At 38.7% G+C, this 24,318-nt stretch overlaps 1 protein-coding gene across 11 annotated transcripts in view; it reads left to right on the forward strand.

The window, feature by feature from the left end:
• Positions 1 to 1,313: 1,313 nt before the first annotated feature.
• Positions 1,314 to 24,318, forward strand: part of LOC136854014 (uncharacterized) — a 40,945-nt gene continuing 17,940 nt past the window's right edge. For 2 of the 11 annotated variants that reach the window (XM_067129994.1, XM_067130002.1), the window contains exons 1-4: positions 3,076 to 3,234; positions 7,705 to 7,857; positions 13,686 to 13,736; positions 13,834 to 14,085. In XM_067129994.1, coding sequence (XP_066986095.1) covers positions 7,718 to 7,857; positions 13,686 to 13,736; positions 13,834 to 14,085 — 443 coding nt within the window. In that variant the 5' untranslated portion in view covers positions 3,076 to 3,234; positions 7,705 to 7,717. Of the gene's footprint in view, positions 1,856 to 2,115; positions 3,235 to 7,704; positions 7,858 to 13,685; positions 13,737 to 13,833; positions 14,086 to 24,318 lie in introns of those variants that run through there. The other 9 variants (XM_067130003.1, XM_067129996.1, XM_067129995.1 and 6 more) reach the window with 9 other exon arrangements.

Here is a 24,318-nt window from a genome sequence, read left to right on the forward strand (position 1 = left end):
CGGATATTTACTGTGCATCTCACAGGCCAAAAGGCAACTTTTCTTAGGCATCCTAACCTCAGAGGAAGATTACTTTTGCCAGGTAATAATGAGAACTTCTGTTTATAACCTCTGAATGAAGAGTGAATTATACTTAGAAAAAATAGTAAACAAACGAAAATATCACGAAAATTATACATAAGCCTAGTGACAAAGATTTGTTTCTGTCTCAGTAACTCGTAATAGTAAGAACGTCATGCTCGTGTGTTACCTTAGGTAGCATTGTGCAGAGTATATCAGTTATGGAAAATTTAAATATTTCATATCTGTAATATTTGTATTAAGTGGATTTTAATCTATTTTCTGTTCTCATTATGTTCTATTTGAGAGGCCATGTTCGTTTGTGTTTTTACAGGTAGTAATTGAGCAATTGTTTTATCCCATATTTTAGATATTTCATCAGGGTATAATATTTAATTTCCCACCCTTTTTGTTAGATTAAAGGAACTGCTGCTTAAGCCTACATCAGCACTATCGAATTCTTGAAATACTGCATCAACTATAACATTTGCCAGCACCGAATATGTCCTTAACATTTCAGTGAAATGGGAGAGTTTTCCTTCCTCAAAAATTTTCATGTCATCTTATGCATAAAACTTTTGTATTCATAAATATTGCACATCATTATTATTGCGATTTATAGTCTACATGAGATTTTTAAATTCGCTTGCATATAAGAACATATTGATGGTTTTCTTCTTTCAAAAGAGAATTAGACACTTTTACTTTCTAGAGAAGCTTAAAAACTATCCATCACAGGTTTTCTTAGTTGGAATTCAATGAAATTTAGTGGAAAAAACGTCCACCTGCTTGAATTATTATTATTATTATTATTGTTGTTGTTGTTGTTGTTGTTGTTGTTGTTGTTGTTGTTGTTGTTGTTATTCAGAAGATGAACCCTATTCATATGGAACAAACCCACCGCATAGGCCATTGACTTGAAATTCAAGCTTCTAAAGAATAGTTCATTCGTAACAAGTGACAGAAGTAATGGAAAATACAAAAAGAGGAGATCAGTTATTAGAAAAACAAACAAATTAACAAATAAATAAATGAATAAATAAAAATGTAAGTAAGTTATTACAATAAAAGGAGATTTGTACTAGGGTAGTAACAGACTGCACCTTGGCTTGAACTTCTGAAGTCCTAGAAAAGTTAAAGCTTAATTTAAGGGCCCCATACACTGAACGACTGTATGTACGGTTGTCTGTGACGTTCTAAAAAACATTGTATATGGGCGTCTGAATGCAAAAGTGGGCGGAGTTTCGTGGTCTGAACGAGGGAATCTGTCACGACCAGGTTGCTGGCTTGCGACTTTTGTCTGTCATACACAGCTATGTCTCCTCGAGACAAAATCTTTGTTCAGACTGAAATCGGTACGGAGAGCGTTCACACTGTCTGAATAGTGTGTGTGTGTGGATAACGACAATTGTTCAGACAATCGTTGAGTGTATAGGGTCCTTTAGACTCATTCAGCAGAGTCCCATCCACCTGAAGGAAAGTCTGGGGTGGAGATATCTGTACGAGATCTGCTAATCAATAGTGTTTTCGTTTTACTGGAGTTGAGCCTGACAGCCTCATACCCACCGACTGGCCACCAACTACACCATTCCTGAGGCTGATGGCAGCTTCATTTCTCCTAAATGAAGACTTTACTACACCCACAAGTGTTGCATCAACGGCGTACTGAACATTGTTTTCTAGGTCAACAACCATATCACCTGTATATATATACTAAAAATAACAGTGGACCAAGGACACTACCCCATGGGACTCCAGACACAGTAGGTCTTGGTTTGCTAAAGAACTAATTTCGGTACGTTTACCTTACTTCTATCGTTTATTTTCCAAAGGTGTAGGATACTACACACTTTCTAAAGGTTGTATTTTGAGTTTTGAGCTGCTTTTTGAACGAATGATAAATTTCGTTTTCGAGTGGTTTGTCTGAGAGCATTAATTATATTATTTACCCTTCTTGATGGGATAAAATTCAAGCCGTTATAGGCCTGATTCCGGTAGGGTTATTTATCTATTATTTTCCTAATTAGCGGGTCATCCATTGACGAATTTCGTTCACGACTGCCCTGCCCGAGACCAACACATCGTTTGCCTTTCTTCACGGAATAAAAATCAAGTCGTTATAGGCCTAATTCCGGTACGTTTACTCAACTGAAAGGTGTAAGAGATTGCCGAACAATTTATAAAGTTGATCCTTCAAGCTGCATTTTGATTAAATGCGTTAATAATTAGCGGGTCATCCATTGATAAATTTCGTTCTCGACTGCCCTGCCGCGAGAGCGCTATATCATTTATCTTTCTTCACGAATAAAAATCAAGTCATTATAGGTATAATTCCGGTAGGGTTATTTATCTGCTTTTTCCAAATTCTAAAGTTGATCCATTGAGCTGCATTTCGAATGAATATGTTAAAATGCGTAAATAACTGGCGGGTCATTCATTGATAAATTTCGTTCTCGACTGCCCTGCCCGGGAACACTACATCGGCTCAGTTGCTTTCTTCACGGAATAAAAATAAGGTCGTTATAGGCCTAATTCCAGTATGTTTACTCAACTGAAAGGTGTAGGAGATTGCAGAACAATTTCTAAAGTTGATCCTTTAAGCTGCATTTTGATTAAATGCGCTAATTAGCGGGTCATCCATTGATAAATTTCGTTCTCGACTCCCCTGCCTGAGAGCAATATATCATTTAACTTCCTTCATAGGAAGTTATCGTCCTAATTCCGGTACTGTTTCTTAACTTCTATCTATTATTTTCCAAGTAAGGATGCCGAACAATTTCTAAAGTTTGTCTTTTGGGCTGCATTTTGATTAAATGCGTTAAATAGCGGGCCATCCATTGATAAATTTATTCGTGGAATAAAAATCAAGTCGTTATAGGCCTAATTCCGGTACGTTTACCCAACTGAAATGTGTAGGTTGCCTGGCAAATTCTAAAGTTTATCCTTTGAGCTGCATTTCGAATGAATATATTAAAATGCGTTAGCAATTAGCGTGTCATCCATTGACGAATTTCATCCCCCACCTCTGGCCGAACCTACTACAATGTTTTCCAGCACGCGCCCCATCTAGCGGGACGCAGAGGAACTCGGGTTCCTACTACTACATCTGCTCCCCTTCTTCGGCCGAAAGACTCCATTTTGAAAGACTGCCGCTCGTCTCCGTAGTTTATTAAGGTAAATATCTGCCGTGCCCTTTTGCGAACGAAAAGAGAAGAGCCATTTCGGGACGGGCACTCCATAACTTAGTTAACTGCTGCTTTAAACTTAAGCGTTCTTTTATTATCGGCAGGAGGGTAATCGAGTACGTCCTTGTGCATAGGCCTAGTTATACAGCGCGGGAGAGGTGCTGTGAAGCTGCTTCTTATCTTCCGGAAGGCGTAAGACCTCGCGGATAAAGGAACTGTCGTTATATATCATAAAATATAAACCCGGAAGTGGATGGCGACGCCTTTTGGCTCTAAGACTCGATTCCAAGCGTGACAGTTCCAGTGGTTCGCGTGTCACTTCACCGTAGGCCTAGGGGGACAATTCACGTCCCGTGCCGCATGCGGCATTTCAATTACGAAAGCCTCCAGGAGGCTTGATCCCCTCACATATCAGTGAGTTTGGCCTGCTGGTAGCCAACATTTCCAAAAAAAAATGTTAAGCCTATTAAAATCCTTAGGCCTTACGAATTGACCAAGGCCTATTCGATTCCTTTGCAAATGACCCGACCGACCACTTCTACCAGAGGGTACGAGGACCTTACCCGAGTGCGTAACATTAGTTTGTAAACATCCCATTATAAAACTTGAAATAGGCTAAGGCTTGCTACAGTGGCTTATGCACCCTTTAGTTGTGCAAAATGGGCATCGAGTATAGGCTAGTACTAGGACCAGTCATGTGGGGACGAACGGATGACGTAAAACACTGAAGGTAAATTCCATAAACATGAACAAAGACACGGACAAAAGATGGTCAGTATTCCATTTGGCGATTGGCGGGAACCAGGCTGCGGCAGCAGTTTTAAATTGTACTGAATGCTGTATCCTGACTTAACCAGACCTTACCTTCCTAACCTCACTTAGGGCGCCGTGCCCTGACCTAGCCAGGGGCAGGGTCTTCGCCCCCTCCTCAACCCCCTGGTAACACTGGATAGCCCTGTTTCCATACTCTGCATATTAGGGAATAGGAAGACGAGGTTAGGCGTGAGAAATCCAACCTTATGTGCCAAAGCTAACCTTTCCTGACCTAACCAGACCTTATCTTCCTAACCTCACCTAGGGTGCTGTGCCCTGACTTTCCCCAGCTTGCTTTGACCTCAGAAGTAACACTGAATATCAGATACAGATCAGCGGAATGGCACTTGGGAGGTGAAGTACCAGTGTTGAACCCTGTGTCCCCCACTCTGCATACCACCCAGAATAGAATGCAGAATAGAGGGGTCACAAATTACTTGGGAGGTAGGGGTCCAGGGGAAGAAGCACCCCCCACCCTGACCAAGATAGAACGTGGCGTCGATGGTTAGTTAGGTAAAGGTAATTCTGGTTGGGTTTGATTCCCCCTGAAATGCTTACTACAAAAACGCATAGCTTACTAGGGTTACAGTAGCCCTGACCCGCTACTCTGCATCTGTTTGGATATTTTCAGCTCAGAAATACAATACTGTAATGGTTTAACACAAAATGATACCGTCTACAAACTTTCATCCCCAAATTCATGCCTTGGTCATCAGTCTAGTTGCAGTTTTTGTCGAGTGAGGTCCATACCAGATTCACTGGGCTAGTTGAAGCCTGGTGCATCACTAGGTTAACTATGCGGTGTGATCTGCATTTTACAAGTTGACTACAGTGGACCCCTGCCTATTCACGGATTTCTCTGGGGAATGTTCATGGTATTTTTTCATGGAAAAATATTCACAAATTGCTATATTTTCATATTTTTGTGACTAAATGCACTTTTTGTTTCAAAATTATTGGAATACTCAGGTATAAGAATTTTTAAGGGTGTATTTTGCTGTTTGAACTATCAAAATAGATAGTAATAAGCATTTTTAGAGGGGTGTCAAGTATTTATGGATTTTAGCTATTCGCCCGGGTTTGTGGTGCACATCCCCAGTGAATACCAGGGGTCAACTATTGCTAATTAATGTCTGTGGGAATTTTCTCCTTTGGAAATTCTTTGATAATAAACACAGGCTGCTGACTTTGGTGACAACAGGTGAGTGAAGGATATTCGGATGCGTGAGACTTAGGCTACATGAGTAACATGAATCTTCCTGTTTGGGCCATGGAGTACTGAAAATTAAGCATTGACAAATTTGACAGTTTTCCATTTGTGAGCCTGCAAAAACTTTATTGAAAAATTATGGAAAACTTTTTTTCTCCAATTTCTTTAGCAAGGGGGGAGTGAAGAGGAAGACCTCAAAATTAAGGTGTGTATATGACAAGAGTTAAGCCTGTAAGGAGAAATGAGCCTAATTTATTCTGCGTTATTAAAATCCAAATTTTGCCTGGCTGAGTATACAGTACCATGCCCCTTATAAGTTTAGTTTGCCAAGTTCATAGTAATGTAGATGATTCTTTGCTACCTGTTTTCAATGGTATCTTGATTTATTGAGACTAAATGAAAAGGTAATAAATAAAGAAATGAATGATATAACTGTGATAGATACAGGAGATAATACTAAATATATCCTACCTGGAAATGTTTAATTTTGGTTCTGACATAAGTATCTGCAGTCAGAGGATGTTAGATTGAGATGTATGGTAGACAGTTTATGATCACAGCTTGTAAGGAGACACAAGAGGTTCTTGTTGAACAGCAAGGAATTGAGAATGTGCTCTATATTTTCTGCCAATTTGTTTTTAGAGGAGAGTTCAAGAGCTATAGTATTTCCAAACCTTGTCATTTTGGGTAGGCAAGGGTGGGGAATGCCACTGTCGTATCAAACATCTATCAGTTTGGTTAGTGTTTGAATGCGCTACAGACCTAAAGCATGATAAAACAATCAGTGCAAGATTTTCTTTTTATCATTTTAAGGCCCTTTGCAATATTGTACGCTGGGTAACGACTTAATGCTTTTCTTAAATGTGCCACAGATTTTGAGCTACATTGCTAGATCTCTGAAAGGAAGTGAGTGTAGAAATAAAAAGAAATTTAATAGAAAAATACAAAATTGTGTAGAGTTTCAACTGACACAGAAGGCTTTGTGAAAAGGTTTTGTTACAAATTATGATGATATTTTGTACTCTTTCTCTTGGTCTTGTCTTACAATTACCCTTATAATCTGAGTACCTTATGAGATTTACCATGGATGTATTGGAGAGTAGCCCCAGACAAGGATTATTATTGCTCCCAAGGTTAAGGATTAAGAAGGAATAAACACATTCACTTCCAACCAAGTACTGTACATTTGGCAGCGTGGGAGGAAACATCTAAAATGACGAGGTTTGGAAATAGTATAGAATGGCATCACTATCTGAACTAGTGGCAAGGTTCCCAGAACATTTGGAGGTGGTTACCAGGAATTGGTGAATGGAGGAACATTACCTAAAGAAAATAAGGAATCTTGAATTTTTTTTTTGATAATTGTAATCTGAAGGATGAATCTGGTTCACCATAGTTCAGAGTTTGTCTGAATTGGCCCATGCTCTGTTATCCTTTTGAACATCAAGTGCTGACATTTTTGTAAAGTAGATATGATAACAAAAACTAGAATAAAGCTTCCAGTATTAGCTTTTCTTTTGTTAATCATAACATTAGAAATGGTGAACTCCTAATGTGGATGGTTTCAGTATGAACCAGCTCCAATGTTAATAATTTCCATGAATAACCAACCTTTGTAAATAGTATATTCATGTAACTGATCACACGATAAGTTCTTATATGCTTGATATCTCATATTTTGATTGAAAAAGATATTTATGCTACTTGTGCATTGTTCATATACAGAACAAACCTTCGGTCTTAACATTAGGGTAAATCTTCTGGTGTCAGCTGAAAACTGGTTTAAAAACAATAAAAAATTCTATATGCAAGGAATCTGTGGCATCTGGCATCTGATACGCAGATGAGGTGGAAGCGAGTCAGAGACCCAGCTGGAACCTCGTGACGCATTCAGTCTCTTCAACTGCCTTGGAGAGTGGACATTCTCTTTGCTCTCCTTTCCCCAAGCCAGTTTTTGCCCTAAGCCTGTGATAGCTTCCTGTTGGGTGTGTTGTGTTTTTGGGTGTCTGTGTTTTGTGGTGTTATCATGCTTTCTACTAATCAGAGTAAGAAGCCCTGTGAGCGCCAATGCATGTGTCCTGGTGTGCGAGGATTCCCATGTTCCCGCTTCGCTGCCTGGCTTCTTCAGAGATAGACCCCCACTTATACCCTCTTGTGTCTTATCCTGGGTTGGAAGAAATTCTGATGTGTCATGAGGTTCCAGCTAGGTCTCTGACCTGCTGCCACCTCATCTGCATATTAGATGCCAGGTGCCACAGATTCCTTGCATATACGTACGATTTTTATTGTTTTTTAACCGGTTTCCAGCTGGCACCAGAAGATTTACCCTAATGTTAAGACCTCAGGTTTGTTAGCTATGAAAAATACAAATTAATTAAAAATTTGTCATGTTAAGTTAATTAGTAATATTATATGACATGCTTTTATTATTTACAGATACCACATAAAAATGGATAATGATGCTGGTGGCCCCCCAGGCCAGAGTGGCCCACAGAATGGTTTCAGAGGGCGTGGTGGAGGATTCAGAGGAAGAGGGCGTGGTGGAGGATTTAGAGGCAGAGGTGGTCCTGGTGGACCAGGATTTAATGGGTGAGTATTTCTTATAAGGAGTAGTGGGTACAGGTTTACAATCCCTTCTCCAAAACCCTTTGGGCCGGCTGCGTTTCAGAGTCTGGATTTTTTCAGGTCTTGGAACTGAAGCTTGCTCTGTAAAATACACAGGTACACTTTATAGGCGACAAAAACTTGCTGTTAGATTAAAAAATATACATCATCAAAAATAACTGTAATTTCCATATATACTCGTGCATCATGCGATCCTTAAATTTTTTTATCTGAACGTGATTTCATCAGTTATGTATAGTGCGAGATGCATTTTCAATAGATTACGCAAGACTATGCTTAATGTAAGAGTTTCTTTTTTGGGAGAATATACTAGGTGGGCTCCTTATGCCTGTCTCAGTTTTGGTAGATTCCACTAATAATGCATATGATATCTAAGCTTGCAACTAATTAATAGGTTAATAGATACTGAAGCAAATGTTCAGTAAGTTAAATGCAGATCTTCGTATATTCAACCAGGCTTACCAAACTTGTGGCTTATCGAAAAATTCACTACTATTTCTTGTAATTAACAGCCAGTTACTGTTACATGCCAAAAACTGATATAAAAGAGCAGCTAATACTGGCATGAACACCGAAATTGAGAAACAGCTGTTTGCCGATGTTAGTTACCACATTTAACATTGAGAAACAGCTGGTGTTGATAGTTACTGTAACTAACATACATTAAGAGGTGTGTCACAGATGTTGACTTGCTAAGAACTTGCTAATTATCAGTGGTGTTTTCCATAAATAGAAATAAAGTAAAATTTTATTCATACTTCACACAATGGAGAAGAGGGTGTTATGAAAGTATACTAAAAAATTTAAGGTTGTAGCTGAAGAAGTGAATAATGTTCAGGCTGCAAAACATTTTGGAAAAGGCGAAAACATCATCTGCTTTGACTATCTCCCGTTGCCAACAAAACCTTGTGCTGTTAATAACCGGACTCCAGCTATGCACTGAGAAAATCCCCTTATGTAAAGACCTCAGGTTTGTTAGTTATGAAAAATAAAAATTGATTTAAGATTTGTCATTTTTCAAACCCGGCTTTGATAGTCTGCGAAAAAACTTATCTCCGTAATACTTTTTCATTTAGCACCTAATGGCAGTGATGTTATCAGTAAAATGTAAGCAGCTGATGATTTCAAAAATTTAAACATTACCAGAAAGCAAATGGCGCGTGATTGCTATATTCATGCCTTATAATACAATAATGATATGATAATTACACATTAAATATAATTGCAGCCGTACACACACACACATTTTATAATACAACACAGTAATAGTATGACAATTATACATGAAATATAATTGCAACTATTACAGTATTTGACTTTTGCAAATGATATCTGACAGCATAACAACCTAAACACACATATACACACTTGAGAATGTTTCATGTTGCAAGAGTATATAAGGTAAACACATTAATTTTCACACTTAGGGGACTGTAAACGGTATTACGTTTCATCATTCTTAATGCTTGATGGTGCTCTGCCCTCCACAAACAAAATTTCAGTTTTTAGAGCTTTTTGTTTTAGAATTTTGGACAAAGGATTGTAAACCTGTAATAATGAGCTAGTAGCATTAATATTATTGACATTTAATATACTGTTGACAATTTCATTCATGATTGTTTTAATTACATGGAAAAGGAAGCACACCAGGTATATAGTAATATTGATTAAAGTGAGTGAATTACAACCATCATTTGGTTGTAATGGTCATAAATTATTGTGCCATTATTGTGCCTTAATGCTCAGTCAAAAATGTAGTGGATAAGGAAGTGGCAGGACAAGGACAGATAGGACTGCCCAGAAGTTTTTGTACAAAAGGAGTATAGGAAGACTTAGACCAGATGGGATTCTTGGCCCAAAGAGCATAAGGCACAAGAGAGTAAAGAAATACAATTTCATATCAACCCCATAAAGGGAGGACTTATTGTGAAGTAGTTAATGACAATCAGACTCATTTAGCAGAGTCCCATATTCACATGAAGGGGAAAATGGGGTGGAAAATTAATATGAGATATGCTAATCAATAGTGTTTTAGTTTTACTGGAGTTCAGCGTCATACTCCACTGACTACATTCACAAATCCGCTCCATGACACAATTGAGATTAAGGGCAGCTTCATTTCTCATTCTCATAAGTGGAGACTTTACTACACCCACAAGTGTAACATATCAGCAAACTGAACAACCTTGTTTTCCAGGCCAAAACCAAATCATTTGTACACACTAAAAATAACAGTGGACCAAGAACGCTACCCTATGGAACTCCAGACATAATAGCTCTTGGTTTATTAAAGATCCCATCAACAGCAACTTGCTGCTGCCTGCCAGTAAGGAGATCTTAAACTTATCCACCCACTTATGATTAGCTAAATCAAAAGCAGCACTTAAAAGTCTATTAGAATTACTCTACACTCAAAACTCTTATCAAGGTTCTCTTGCAAATGGCATATCAAATCCAAATGAGCATTGCAAGTACTCACCTGCTTCCTATATGCATACAGTTCTAACTAATAGTTAACAATCCTTGGGATTCTATATACCTATAAAGTTTCCTAAAAATAAGTTTTCAGCAATTTTGGAGAGCACAGGGAGAAAGGAATTGCCCTGTAGTTACTGCAGTCTGCAGATATGCCATTCTTTGGAACAGACACTATTACTAAGCTTGCATTCATCTGCAAAGATTCTGTGTCTACATAATCTATAGAATCTACTAATCTTGGTAGACATACATATATGTTCAAGATTTCACGCCATACACTTGGAACAAATTTTGCAGGAAAAATGTTCAGTGTGCCATAAATTGCTATTGACAACTCTTAAGGATCTGAGTAAGCTGGGAGAGATTTAGTCTCGCTTGAGGTGGTAAAGGGGAATGTCCCAACTTCCCATCCAAGGATAAGTCGTAAATATTTTACAATAAATATGCTCAGATTTTGTTACTGATTTTAATTTTTATCCGTTATGATGTTGCGTATGCTGTAATTATAATTTGACAAAGTAAAATAAAAAAATATATATATTAGGAAAAAACACATAACTTGGTAAAATTACCTTATTTTTATGATGTGTCTTTTTGTAAAAAGAGGCTGTGGAAGATACAGAAATTTTTTTAGAATTTTTGTTCTTATACCATGTGTGTATCTTCCTCTTTCCATTAATGTATTTTTGTTTAAATTGGCCAGCCTTAAATTTAGCCCAGTCTAGGGGTGTGCTTAATATATATTTAGCCGGCCTGTGAGGGTTAATCTTTATGAACTTTCTATGGACATACCTTATTAAAAGTGTCATCAGCATTTCATTAAACTTCTTGGGATCTGGATCTGATGTAGTATGTGAAATATTAAGCGCATGACAAGCTTCAGCAATGTGATCCCAATTGGCTCTAGATTTCAGACAGACCATTTTTCCACTGGTGGCATTAGGAATATACTGATTGACAGATACGTCCATCTCAGTGGCGCAATGTTCAGAAGTGCCTATAAACTCGCAGACCTTGAATATGAAATATGTGTGGGTTCCTCAATTACATGGATAAAATCAGAGGATACCCAAAACTCTAGCAGACCGGCCATGTTGATATGTGGAATTTGAATTAAGTCACTCACTGCTTTGCATTGCAGTCTCCACAGGTAATGAATGAAGGCTTTGGATCCCGTCACAGAGCCATACTAATCCTTTCCAAGAGATTATTGAATCATCGATATTAGGATTGTAATAAACAGTAAATACATAGACATTGTAGAACTTACTGAAAATCTTAAAACAAAGAACTACACTCCAAGTATTTCTGACAATAAATAGGTCTACCAGAGCCGTACCGTGCAAGTGGGATGTTACAGTGTTAAATAAAGTCGGCCTTCAAACCTTAGGATTAATAATTCAACCTTAGACTTGTAACATTACCATTTACAAGTGTCTCAGATAAAAACATCAAATTGTAGTTATGGGTACAACTCTGGAGATCAAGAAAATTTGACAATAAGCATCAAATATTTGAGTAAAGTACTTGGCAATTCTTCTTACAGTATTGGGTAACAAGTTCAGTATTGCCCAAAAGAATTCAAATTGACAACATAAAGTTAGAAGCAAATCTAATTAATAGGTTCATAATAGCAACATGGTGAAAATCAAGAGAACAACAAACAATACAATTAGTAAGAACAGTATTTATGTTGTTTACAGTAATCTCATTAAAAGGATGGTTAAAACTGACCATGCGTCATTAAAAAGGCGCTGGAAGCAATGGGTTGACAAGGTGGAGCTGGGATGCCTTGTAAGGAAAAAAAAACTGCCAGGTTTGCCACAACAACTGGCTATCAGGGTGGATTTAGAAATTATGAGAAGCTGAGAAGGAAAAGATTAGCTAAAGGAAAAGGCACTTCCCTGATAATCCACCAAGCCACTTTTGCTTTCTCATCAGCCTGTCCTACACATTTTTCAAAAAAAAAAAAAAAAAAAAAGTGAATAGAACAGAGAAAAATACCTGATTGTACCCTCAAGCAGGGGAACTCAAACCCAAGACCATGGTACAATGGCTATGGCACAGTCCGAGTTTGGAGAACAAGGTTTGTATTCAGAGTAACTGTCTCAGAAGGGTTGCCTACCAAGGCTAAAGGTCCCCACCCATCTGGGGGTTTGATTTTGGAGTGTCCTCCCATAAGAGTGGCCTGCCAGGGCTAGAGTCTCTTTTACAACTTTGAAGGCAGGGATGTCACACGAAGAGAATGTTGCTAAGGAAAAGCCACATTAACCCACCACTCACAGAAGCAACCTGACTTTAGGCCTCCAGGCCTCCATCATTGTTCTTCAAGTTGATACCTTTAAACCCCAGGACTCTATTCCTTGGTCCACTGGTAGTTGTTCCAGGCTGTTGTGTAGCTTTTCTAGTGCTTTTTGGACTAGTTTGCATCTAGCCTAGGGCTTAAGAAAAGCATTGATGCTAGATCTCTTTTTCACTTCCTTCCTAACAGCAGACGTGCCAACTCATGTTCATGAAGGCTGCCAAGATGTAGATTTGTATGATTAATAGCTGATGATACTGCTACCTATTGGTCTTGATATCCCCTAGTCTAAACAGGAAAGACAGAAATCTCCTGTACTTTCCTAGAGTATGGTTTGACACGGTAAAACTGACACTGGTGCGAAGCCCTAACAGCCTGTTGTTTTGTGTGTCAGGATGTTCTGTTTCCTACCGAAAAGTGCCAGGCTTATTACACGAAACAAAACCGTCCACCAAAGGAGTGAGCAGATATGTACCTACATTCCAATAATTAACTGCCTTGTTACCAAGCTTCAATGACCACACCAACTTTTGCCGAAGGTGCGTTCACTTGCAAGACTTTAGGTTTGGATATTGTGAAAATGTGCTGATTATTGTTGAGAGTAGAAATATTTAATGATTTATTTCAAGGAACCACTTGTGTATTTTGTCATGTTTCACCTGCAGTCAGTGCAATTGTGGTTAATTTTAGGTAATGATGATACAGCTGTGCTTTAGTCCATTAGAGTAAATTGTTGCCATTTTATGTAAGGTTTTTGTAATGTATTTTTTCATGAAAGGGTAATTCCTGTAGTATGCCACATTGCTATTTCGTGTCTTCTGATTTTCCAGACAATAGGGTCTGTGGAACTGCAAGCTGAGTGCCAGAAAACCCTTTAAAAAAAATACATTATCATTACTTTTTTATAAGATTTGTTTTGATTCACTGTTGCTGCATGTGTAACTTTTAAATTTATTTTAGCAGTGGATCCTTCTGTTCTGCAAAATGTGACGAACTCCTTCTTTTATTACAGTGGCCCAATGCGTGGTGGCTTTCGTGGCCGAGGAAATTTCCGTGGTGGACGGTGAGTATCATTAATTTCCTCTTAATTAAAACGATGTTGTTTTATCTTTAGAGATGCATTGTCAGACTTTTCATATGAACTTTTTTCTTGCTTCTAGTGGTGCTCCTGATGGATACAGAGGTGGTTTCCGAGGAAATATGAGAGGTGGGTTCCGTGGAAGTTCTTACGGTCCATCAAGAGGTGGATTCCGTGGGAGAGGATCTGGTGGTCCACGTGGTAATTATGGTGGTGGCGAAGGAGGTGTCTACAGAGGACGTGGAGCACCATCAGGTCGTGGCGCACCCACAAGTCGTGGAGCACCAAGAGGACGTGGACGTGGTGATTTTGAAGGTGGCTATCAAAAGCGAGGGTAGGTGACCAGATACGTTCACGTACTTTAGGAGGCATGTTTTGGGTTGGGAAAAGGGTAATAGAAAAAGAGATATATTATTTGCTCCCTGTTTTTGTTACTATGTATGAGGAAACGTTTTTGCCCTTAAGCTTAGCTTCTTCCCTTGCTCTGCATTGTTCATTCATGGATTAGTTACTACTGCTGGCAACTGACAGTTTTCTAGCGCTGCCTAATTTTGGGAACTGCTCCCAGCATGATGTGCAGGGAAAGTAAACATTATTTGCATGTTCTTTATTGGCACCTATCTAAGCCATTTCTTGAAGATGTAGATTTGATGTTTGTCGTAAAAGTTTAGTAATTCAACACCGGAGAGATTTTGTCCATTTAATTGAAGACCTCTTTATTTTACTTGTAGTAACACCCAGTTAAGGGTAGATACACTTGAGTGCTGGCTATCTGTTCAGTCAGATATAGTTGTAACTCCAGATAAATCTGTCTAGAGGACTGTTGATGTGGTTTTTGTTCTAGCGTCAGAATTTGATTCATAATATTTCATCCTTGTCTAAGGTTTATTACTGACCTGTGATCGTCAGCATGCAGATGAACCACTGTAAACTTGGATAGTTTAGCAGTTAACTTGAAATTTTTGGAAGTTGATATATATGAAATTTATTTTCATTAGGTCTGAGCTGCATCATTTGTTGATTCAGTGCACTTTTGAAATAATTTTCTAAAGCTAATAACTTTGAAATTTAAGATTCAGTATGCACTTGTGAAATAATTTTCAAAAGTTAAAAACTATGAAATTTAAATTTCATTTGGCCTGAGCTGCATCGTCTGTTGGTTTGGTTCAGTATGGAGTGTAATTCTAGATTGATTCTTGTTAATGCTAAGCCAGGAAAAATTTCGAACTCGACGTTTTCACCAATAGTCTAAATTTGTTTATATCCAAGTAAATGCGTTTATAAATAAGATTATATATATAGACACTTGTTTTACCAAAACTATGAGCAGCTCTTCAAAACACTTGTATATCTTTCAAAAAGTTAGGCCAGTGTTAGTATACTTGTCAAATACTGTACTCTAGACAATCAGAAGAAACTATTTCATAGTTTATTTTGGTTAAACTTGTATTTAGTCTCAGAATTCCTTTGGCTACATTAATTGTAAGGTGTTTTGTAAAGTAAACAGTAATGGGAAGATGATTATTTTCAATAAGAGATTAAATAGCAGTGACTTTGATTTAATAGGCTGGTTTAACTAACTAAATAATTCTCTCTCTCTCTCTCTCTCTCTCTCTCTCTCTCTCTCTCTCTCTCTCTCTCTCTCTCTCTCTCTCTCTCTCTCTCTCTCTCTCTCTCTCTCTCTCTCTCTCTCTCTCTCTCTCTCTCTCTCTCTCTCTCTCTCTCTCTCTCTCTCTCATATATATTTTGTATGCATGACGATCTCCCATCAGTTATTGTACCCATATTCCTTGATGTGAGGACAATTTAGATTTCATAATCTCATGAATCATATATTGCCTTATATGTGTGGGATATCCTAGTCATATCAGTCAGGATCCAAAAAATCCCTTGCTGAATCCTCTGTTCTGCACATTTTGGGGGGACATATTTGTGTGAACATAGCCAGTTTTGCCAGTTTTTCAAGGGTTGCCTTTGCCAACAGCAATGTTTACCATTTCTTATATTACATGTATTATAGTATTTCTCTTGTTCTCGGTAAGCTGTAGGTCTCTGATGAGAGTGGTCAGTTGTTGTTACCTGTTTTTCATTTTCGATATCCAAGGAATTGACTTATTGTGATTTACAGTCATCATACGGTGAATTTTTTCTTCTTTTGGCACAGTATTGGTAAGTCTGGATTGTAAGTGTTCAGTTTTGGTACTGGGCATAATTTTTTGTTCAGGCTAATTGTTTACCCTTTGCTTGGGAAGTCTCAATATTCCTTAGCAGTCTTACCAAGGTCCTACTGAGGGGGTTTGCAGCACATTCATATTTTCGATAGATCAAGACCCTCATCATCTGTGTCCGTCTAGCTTTTGGTCAGACATGCTCCCTGCAGCAGACTTGGAAGGAAGACATGAGCAGTATTATATTTTCGCAGAGAGGGGCCTCACAAGCTTAGTTTCATGGAGACTGAAGCAGATACTTCTTCATCTGGGTTCTCCCAGCCACATTCGTTGGCAGCGCCAGTTTGATGTTTCTTTAAATATAAAGGAGATTGGGTTCTAACCTGTGACTTGAGCTGCAACATGTGTTGTAAGTCTTGTCATTATGTTATTGCTGCCATGATCCAGGCTTGCTCCCCAACTGGTGCAAAGGGTGTTCACTCTCACCTCTGGCCTCCTTCCTTGCCATCACTGGTGTCTGCGCCACCTCTTTCTGGGCTCTCTCTTGTCTTCCCCAGTCTTCAATATGATGGGCTGTAATAACTATATGGAATCTCCTCTCGTGTCCAAGTTCTGCCAGCAGGTTAATTCTACAATTCAGTCCCATTTGTGGGCCTTGCTTGTGTCTTCCGTGTGTGAATTCTTTCAATACAGTGCTTAGCTTTCTCTCCTTCAGTTCCTGGGCCATAGTATACATATGCCTATTCCCTGCCAGTGAAACCAATTTCAGCTATCACTGTTGCTCGAGCTGTTGTGTCAGAGCTGTCCCAATTGCTGCACTCCTGCTGTTGCTGAAAAACATCTCACTACCAGGACTTGACATGAGGAAGGAGTTAGTACTTACTATTGGCAATAGAATTGAGAAGTTATCAGCAATAATTCAGCACGTTTGCAGAAACTTTCTTCTCCGTTCCAAAATGTGAAAGTTCCAAAGGGGTGCTTTTTTTTTTTTTTTTTTTTTTTTTTTAAGGGTAACTGATTCTTGGTAGCCAGTTTGTTCCAATTCCTTGAATTTAAGCTTTCTGGATTCTGCTCAACCTTGACCATGCTTGAAGATTGCCCAATTCTGATTTTAGGTAAGATTTTGCAGATCTGTGGTAGGGACATAATTTGAAGGGCATCCTGCTCGTTCTTCTTACTCCAGTAATGTTGGTGTTTCTGGATGAATTGATCCTTGGTTGGTGCGCTCATCTCCTTCACATCTAGGCGGTGGGATGTCATCAGCCTTGACAGTGAAACATTTTTGGTGACTTTTTTTTTTTTTTTTTTTTTTTTTTTTTTTTTTTTTAATCAAGAGAGAAGATACACTCGAGTGCATGGCTCATGAATGAGTGAGGTATGGGGGGGGCGAGGATAGTATTGATAATGTAGTTTTTTCAGAAAAATTGGTTTTTCTTTAAATTTTAATGATTTGTGACGAATCTTACCTACTGTCAAAGATAGCTTATATCTCTGCAACGATAGGTGGGTTGGCATTCAAACAAAAGCCAAATGGCTGCATGGCTGACTGTCTAGTACACCTATTCTCCACCAGGTGTTTCGAATGGTTTAGCTCTTGAATTTTTTTTCCTGCCAGTGTGTATAAGTTAAGTATACCTTAGTTTTACCAGACCACTGAGCTGATTAACAGCTCTCCTAGGGATGGCCCGAAGGATTAGACTTAATTTACGTGGCTAAGAACCAATTGGTTACTTAGCAATGGGACCTACAGCTTATTGTGGAATCCGAACTACATTATAGCGAGAAATGAATTTCTATCACCAGAAATAAATTCCTCTAACTCTTCATCAGCCGGCTGGGGAAATTGAACAGTCCGAAGCTCTACCGACTCAGCTAACGAAGGGCTGCCAATGTGTATAGGTACTTGTTGGTATTTCATGGTTTTTCCTGTGCTGCTATCATGGTACTGTACATTTATTTTTCTTAGGATGTCTCCCACTGGAATCAGGGACTGGCCTGCGACAGTTGGAAGAGTCCGCTGCCAGGGAACTGGGTTGATTCTCAGCATGATGTGGTTCTGTGCCCTCCGTCACCTGCATCTCATTTTTTACACACCGAGTCTCATTTAATGTTTGATCCTAAAGATCGTTTTGGTAAACTTTAATCTTCGCAACATATGCAACTTTTACCATCATTGGCTATAGACAGTGGTATTTTAATAATAATGTCTGTAGTGAGTTGCACTTATTCTGATGTTAGTCGACTCAGTTGATTGCTAAACCAATCTCTAATACATGTTGAGTACTGCTCATTCTAAATCCTTGTCTGTTACTCCTCTTTCTCTTCAAAATGTTCTTTACATGCTTTTTCTTTGGCTATTGGTGAAACTGTACTGCATCAATTAATTTACTCTCTCCAGTCCAACCAAGGTTACAGCATCATCTGTTGTTCCCAAGCTAGATATTCCAGCTATTTAGCTTTCTAAGGATGTGTTTTATGGGAATGCTTTGGAGTCTCGAGTCGCTTTTGGACAAGGCAGGGGAGTCATAACTACTCTTCCCCCCACCTCCCAACATTTCGTATTTTCTGTGGTGCATCGTTTTCTTTTCCTCAGCTGACTTGTGTCGACTCAGGTGAGTCATTTCGGACTCCATTTCCCTGTCTTCCTTTCGTCGAGTTGTGGATTCATTATGGGTACTCAGCTGCTGTTGCTTCCTGTCGCCCTCTGGCGGAAGATGATTTTGAATCAGAGGAATCTCCTTTGGGTTGTAGGTATTTGCTGGAGCATTGCGCTATGCTATCTCCTCATTTAGTGAGAATAGGTCTCGCTTATAGAGTATTTCAGTGCTCATTAAGTATTTGGAGAATGATAAATCAAACTTTGTTTCAATTAGAGTGTGTTTTGTAAGTTTTCTCGCACTCTGCCGCAAAAAAGCCTCTTATGATACAGGCGCTTTATTGGTAATTGAGCCATCTTTGGTAGAATATTCGGTTTTCTTTGTCTCATTCCTTTGAAGAGAGGAACTCAAGACTTACATATGCTTTGGACATGCCAAGATGGAATTTTGTTGTCCAGGTCTCTGTTTAGATTATTGAAGATTTGATCTTATACTGAACTTTTGCTCATTTAATTGCTTCTAATATGTGCCAACTTAGTGTGTTTGTGGCACCAGCTTAAGGAGTTTATGGTACCAGCTTTAGTGTTTTTGGCGTTAACAGGATTTTAATGAGAAAGAGAGTTAGTTTTTAGCTTCAGCAGTCAGACCCGTTTCTGACTCTGCAGGCAAGTGTTGTCATGCTTATACTAACTCAGTGTGGAAGAATTAAGAACACTTATGCTCCTATCTGTCATAAAAGGCATATTTTTCATAGGAGATGGCAGCTGTTATGGTTTCTCCTTTGGGTCACCTTCTAAGCCTGACTCTTTTCAAGGCATTAAGGGACAACATATTGGTACAAGTTGTACTTTATACCTTTGGAGATATGTTCAGCCCTTAGGCTCTGGTAGGAGGCCAATTGCAGGCCTCCTGACATGCTTAGAGAGACTTGGGAGCAGAACCTAAAGTAGTGGAAGTACTGAAGGAGAGTTATGATTCCTTTTGGGTTTCCCCTCCACTGGTTTAGTCTCCTATAGCTGTTCCTTTGTGTCTTCTCCAGCAGAGGAGTATCTTGTTCTTCAGTCAGAGATTGTAATTAGAGAGAATGCAATGGAGCAGGTGTTGGTAATTCACTGAGATTTTACCTCCGACTTTTTCCTAGTGCCATAAGCAACCGGAGATTGGCGCCAATTGTTGGACATATTGAGAAAACAACTTTATGTGCGTGTCCCCATGCTTTTTGGTTTTTTCGAGCGTGGTTTTAGTGACTCTCTGTATTTGCAGTTCGAGCATGGTTTTAGTGACTTTCTCTGTATTTGCGGAGATGATATTACACTCTTAAGGTGCTTTCTTTTGACTTGTGTACAATACCTCTGTAAGTATTTACAAGGAATTTGTTTCCCATAGGCAGCTGGTGTTGACTTTTATGAGCAAAAAATCTTTTCTACAGAGTAAACTGGCTCAAGTTGGCCAACTCTATTGACAGCATTCCAAAGGCCAAGGATCTGTTGCTTCACCTGACTCGAGTCTCTTCATTATGATTTTTAGTTGACTTTCACAACTTCTTAGTACGTTCATATTTGGTGATTGGGGTATACTTTTGCAATTTGCAGGCGTGTGTGTCAGAAAATGAATAGGCACTTCATGCTTCTCAAAGAATTTTAGCCCCTAGGAAGCTTCCTACTCAGTAATGGCTTTCTTTGTTAGGAGACATGGCCTCACTGGAGAATTTGTCAGAATACTCAAGCATAATTACAGTACAGCTTCAGCATAACAGATTACAGCAAACATCCATTAAACTTGTAAGTAATCCAGGACCATCATTATCACCAGGTTCTGTAGGAAGGACGCAGAAATTAAGAGTTGACTATTTTTATTCTTAAATGTACGTCTAGGTTTTCTTTTTTTTCCCCTCTGTCTTGTAACACAAAACAAAGTATTATAACAAGTGTTGTTACTCTGACTTACAGTGTACCATAGAATGATCAACACTACGCCTGGTAAACCTTACAAAAGTAACTCATAGCTGAAAGACTGCCTTTTTTGAGTGCAGTGAACAACATGATATTGGTTCACTAGTTCATTCTGCAGAAGGACAGTATTTTTGGCGATTAAGGATTCAGGAAGGACAAACATACCTACAGAGTGGTCATTACATCCGAGAGAGTAACAGTCACTGTGGAATTTGAGGGCACTCAATTGTGGACTTATTAGTATGTGGATGATCAGGAACAACCAGTCTACTACTACTCCTTTGAGGGCCTCCAGGCTTGGGCAGTAGATGCATTTCTTGTATGGCCTGACTAAGACTCGTATGCCTTCCTCCTTTACTCTAAAGTAAGTATAAAACAAATTTTGAGTTTGAGAATTGCTTAATGATTCCTGTAGAGTCCTAGTAGCCTCAGAGGGAATGATTTTCAGACTTTCTAGCCCTCTTGTTAGTCGTCTCATTCATTCCATTGAGGAGAAATTGACTTAAACTACTGAATTCCAGTGGTGGCTTTGTATCAGAAGCAGTTTTTTGTGTATTGCTGTGGGTTCCTTGAGGAATTTTCAGCACCTGTACCCCTGTAGACATCAGAGATTCTCTGCTTAGATATGGTAAGAGTTCTTGGCTGTTTACTTAAACGGTTATCATTCAGTGCTTTCCTCGGTATTGCATCGTGCAGTTAGATCTGGCTAATGATCACCACCTTAAAGTGTTGAGACCAGTTGAGATTGAAGCCCCTACAACTCAGTATCAATCTCTCTGGAATTTAGACAGGTCTGAAGTTTTACTGTAGATCCTTTTGAGCCTCTGGAATGATTGCCATTGAAGTATTTACCATGGAACACTTTTTGTTAGCACTGTCAGCAGTTAAAAGAGTAAATGTATTGCAGACACTCTCCTCTTAAGACTGCTGGAGGGGATGCTATATTATCTTTTTGCCTTAGAGCTTAGAATGATGTTAAGGCAAGTATTTCCTTGAACTGTAAGAATTCCGATTCAACCTCTTTACACAAAGGAAACCTTTTGTTTTTAGAAAACCTAGAGTGTCTTTGTCAAAGATTAAGCCTGGAAGAGCCAAAGTTAACCATTTGTTTTGTGGATTAGAAACCTAGAACATCTTTCTCAGAGAACACAAGGTTCTTTGGTAAATTTAATTAGGCTGACACATGAGAACTAGCTCTATAGCTTTTACCTTTATTGAAGGTAAACATTCATAATGTGAGAGCTGTTACAACTTCATTTAGTTTTATGACAATTTGTTGCTTGAAGATTTGGTTAATGTGGTGCAATGGAAGTGCAGTTTTGTTTTTGCCGCTCACTACCTTAAGTATGCAGAATCATGTCTGAAAACAGTAAAGTCCTCAGTCTGCTACTAGTAGCAGGTAAAGTGTTTTCCTAAAATGAGGAAAGAGCAGTCTTTTAGGCTCTTTTAAATCCTGGGTTTTGATATTTTGGGAGCATGAAGGTACAAATATTGCATAGGAGTAGTATTTACTTTTAGTTGACTGTTGTTGTATATGGCTTTTGGACCCCAGCACAGGGGTCCCCTCACGTGGCTTACGTTTCATTCTGGCTGAATTAAGGCGGTTTTCTCCACAAGGCTGCTCTTCGCTGCACACTTATGAGAGCCTTGCTAACCTGAATGGAATCTTAACTTGTGGCAGCTATAAGATCCAGAAAGGATTCCAGATCAGGTAAGAACGTATGGCCTTCATGTAAGAAATCTTTAGCTCCGCTGGCTTTGCAGATTTTGTCTAGCTGCACTACCCACCATCCTCTTCTCAGTGTGGTAATCAGCTAACTTGAACAGTAGGTAAGATCCATCCCAAATATAAATTTTCACCTAGCTTCCCCATAAGTTGGTGGGCTGTCAAGGAGATTTCTGACACGAGCTAAAACATTCAAAATATACATGGTGGAAAAAGGTGTACAAGACAGTTATCGGAGCAGACAGCCACTCAATCTTTTGTCTGAATGCCAGCTCGCCTATCGGTGGGGAAGATATAGGCTGTCTTTAACAGTAAGTAAGTATCTAAATAATAACTTTTATTATGAAAATTTATATAAACTGTTATTAATTGATTTTGAGCCTTACTTACTTGAATTTGACCTCTTTATAGGCATACCATAAAGGGCTGAATGCCTGAAAATGCACCAGTGCTTGGCTTTATACCCTAAGTTTCATAGTAAATTCATTCTAGATGGTGGGAGGTTGGTGCCTGTGGGAGAAAATTCATTTAACTACCTTGAAATGCCTAGCATTATACCGAGCAACACCACAGCTATAATGTATCTGGAATATTACACACTTATTTTGAGGCTCTTTGTCCTGGTTAAAGATCACGTGTTGATGGAATTGAGATTTATCCTAGGAGCTCACATCATCACAGCAGCAGAAAGTAGCAAATTTTTCCAACAAAATGGTCACCAAACACTGAAATCTGCTGTGTACTGTGAAAGATGTAAGGTGCAATCTTGTTCACCGTCTTCACCATAACTTAGAACAATAAGCTATTTGCATTCTGCTCTGCCTAGGTAACCAGTGTCATGGGGGATAGGTAGGATGATGCAGATTTGGAATAATAGACTGGTTTGTATCTCCTTTTTGCTAGTAGTAGTAAAGCTGCAAGTCAAAGAGTAAAAGGTTAATTCTGTTAGCTTCACTGTGGCCTCTGTTGGAATGGTTCATGGCCACAGTGACAGACAGTTCCAGGAGCTTGTTGTTTTGGAGGACGTTTATGAAAATAGTCATTTATGCCGGTTTTGCAATTAGTTTGAATAGTCGCAACTTCGTGCTTGGAGAGAGTGGGTTCAGTTTACAAGTTGGCATATTGAATGGAGTCTTAATCTAACCAGTTGCCCCTGTTATGATAATAGCCAAATTCTCTTTTTTTTTTTTTCCTGGTTTCAGAAATAGTCCATTTCCAACATCAAAGGTTACAGTGTAACACTCTTAGCATGTATCTGGGTCCTTGAGTTAGTGACACCTAATTGAGGTATTGTGTTGTGCTTCATAAGCTTGTGAAACAGTTGTTTTATATTTTATGAATGGCTTATTGTCACTATATTATTATTAGTATTCAGAAGTTGAACCCTATTCATATGGAACAAGCCCACAGGGGCCATTGAATTGAAATTCAAACTTCCAAAGAATGTCTGTCATTAGGAAGTAAGAGAAGGTAAAGCCTGTAAATGTGCAGCATTAGGTGCTGATATTGCAAGTGAAGAGAAGGAACAAGTACAATAAAGGGATAGGGAGATTGATTATTCAATCACAGATGATTATAAATGTTTTTACACAAGTTTTTCCCTTTCTCGGATCGGATGTGAAAGAATTCTCCCCACTCTCTTCTGTCTTTTCCACTGTCAGCCTGAACTGCAGGTCTAGGTTTCAGTCCGTCTCATTCCTCAGTATATAATCTGGGCAATCGATATCTTTTTTCTATAATTTCTTTTGTCCTAGTTCTACCAAGAGTTATGAGTCCGTACATTTTTGGATACTTGATGGCTCCTGACCAGTGCTGTTACCTTCCAGCAGCTTGCTTAAAGGGGATGACTGGGTTCAAGTTGAAAATCTTGTATGGTTTGGGATTTGACTATAGTATTTATACCTGGAATGAAGGACAATATACACTGCTTATAAGTATTAGGCCTTAATATCTGTTGTGGCCTTGTTGTTTTTCATCACTTTCAAAAAGTAAAAATAAAAAAATTAAATGTATGCCCCCCTTCAAAGTTGAATTAACATGTTGAAATATTATTAATTATTATCTTCCAAGTTTCAGTCCTTTCTGATATAAATACAAACAGCATATATTGTCATTTGGGTAGAC

Source organism: Macrobrachium rosenbergii, chromosome 28, assembly GCF_040412425.1.
Source record: "Macrobrachium rosenbergii isolate ZJJX-2024 chromosome 28, ASM4041242v1, whole genome shotgun sequence".
In the NCBI taxonomy this organism is placed as follows: domain Eukaryota; kingdom Metazoa; phylum Arthropoda; class Malacostraca; order Decapoda; family Palaemonidae; genus Macrobrachium; species Macrobrachium rosenbergii.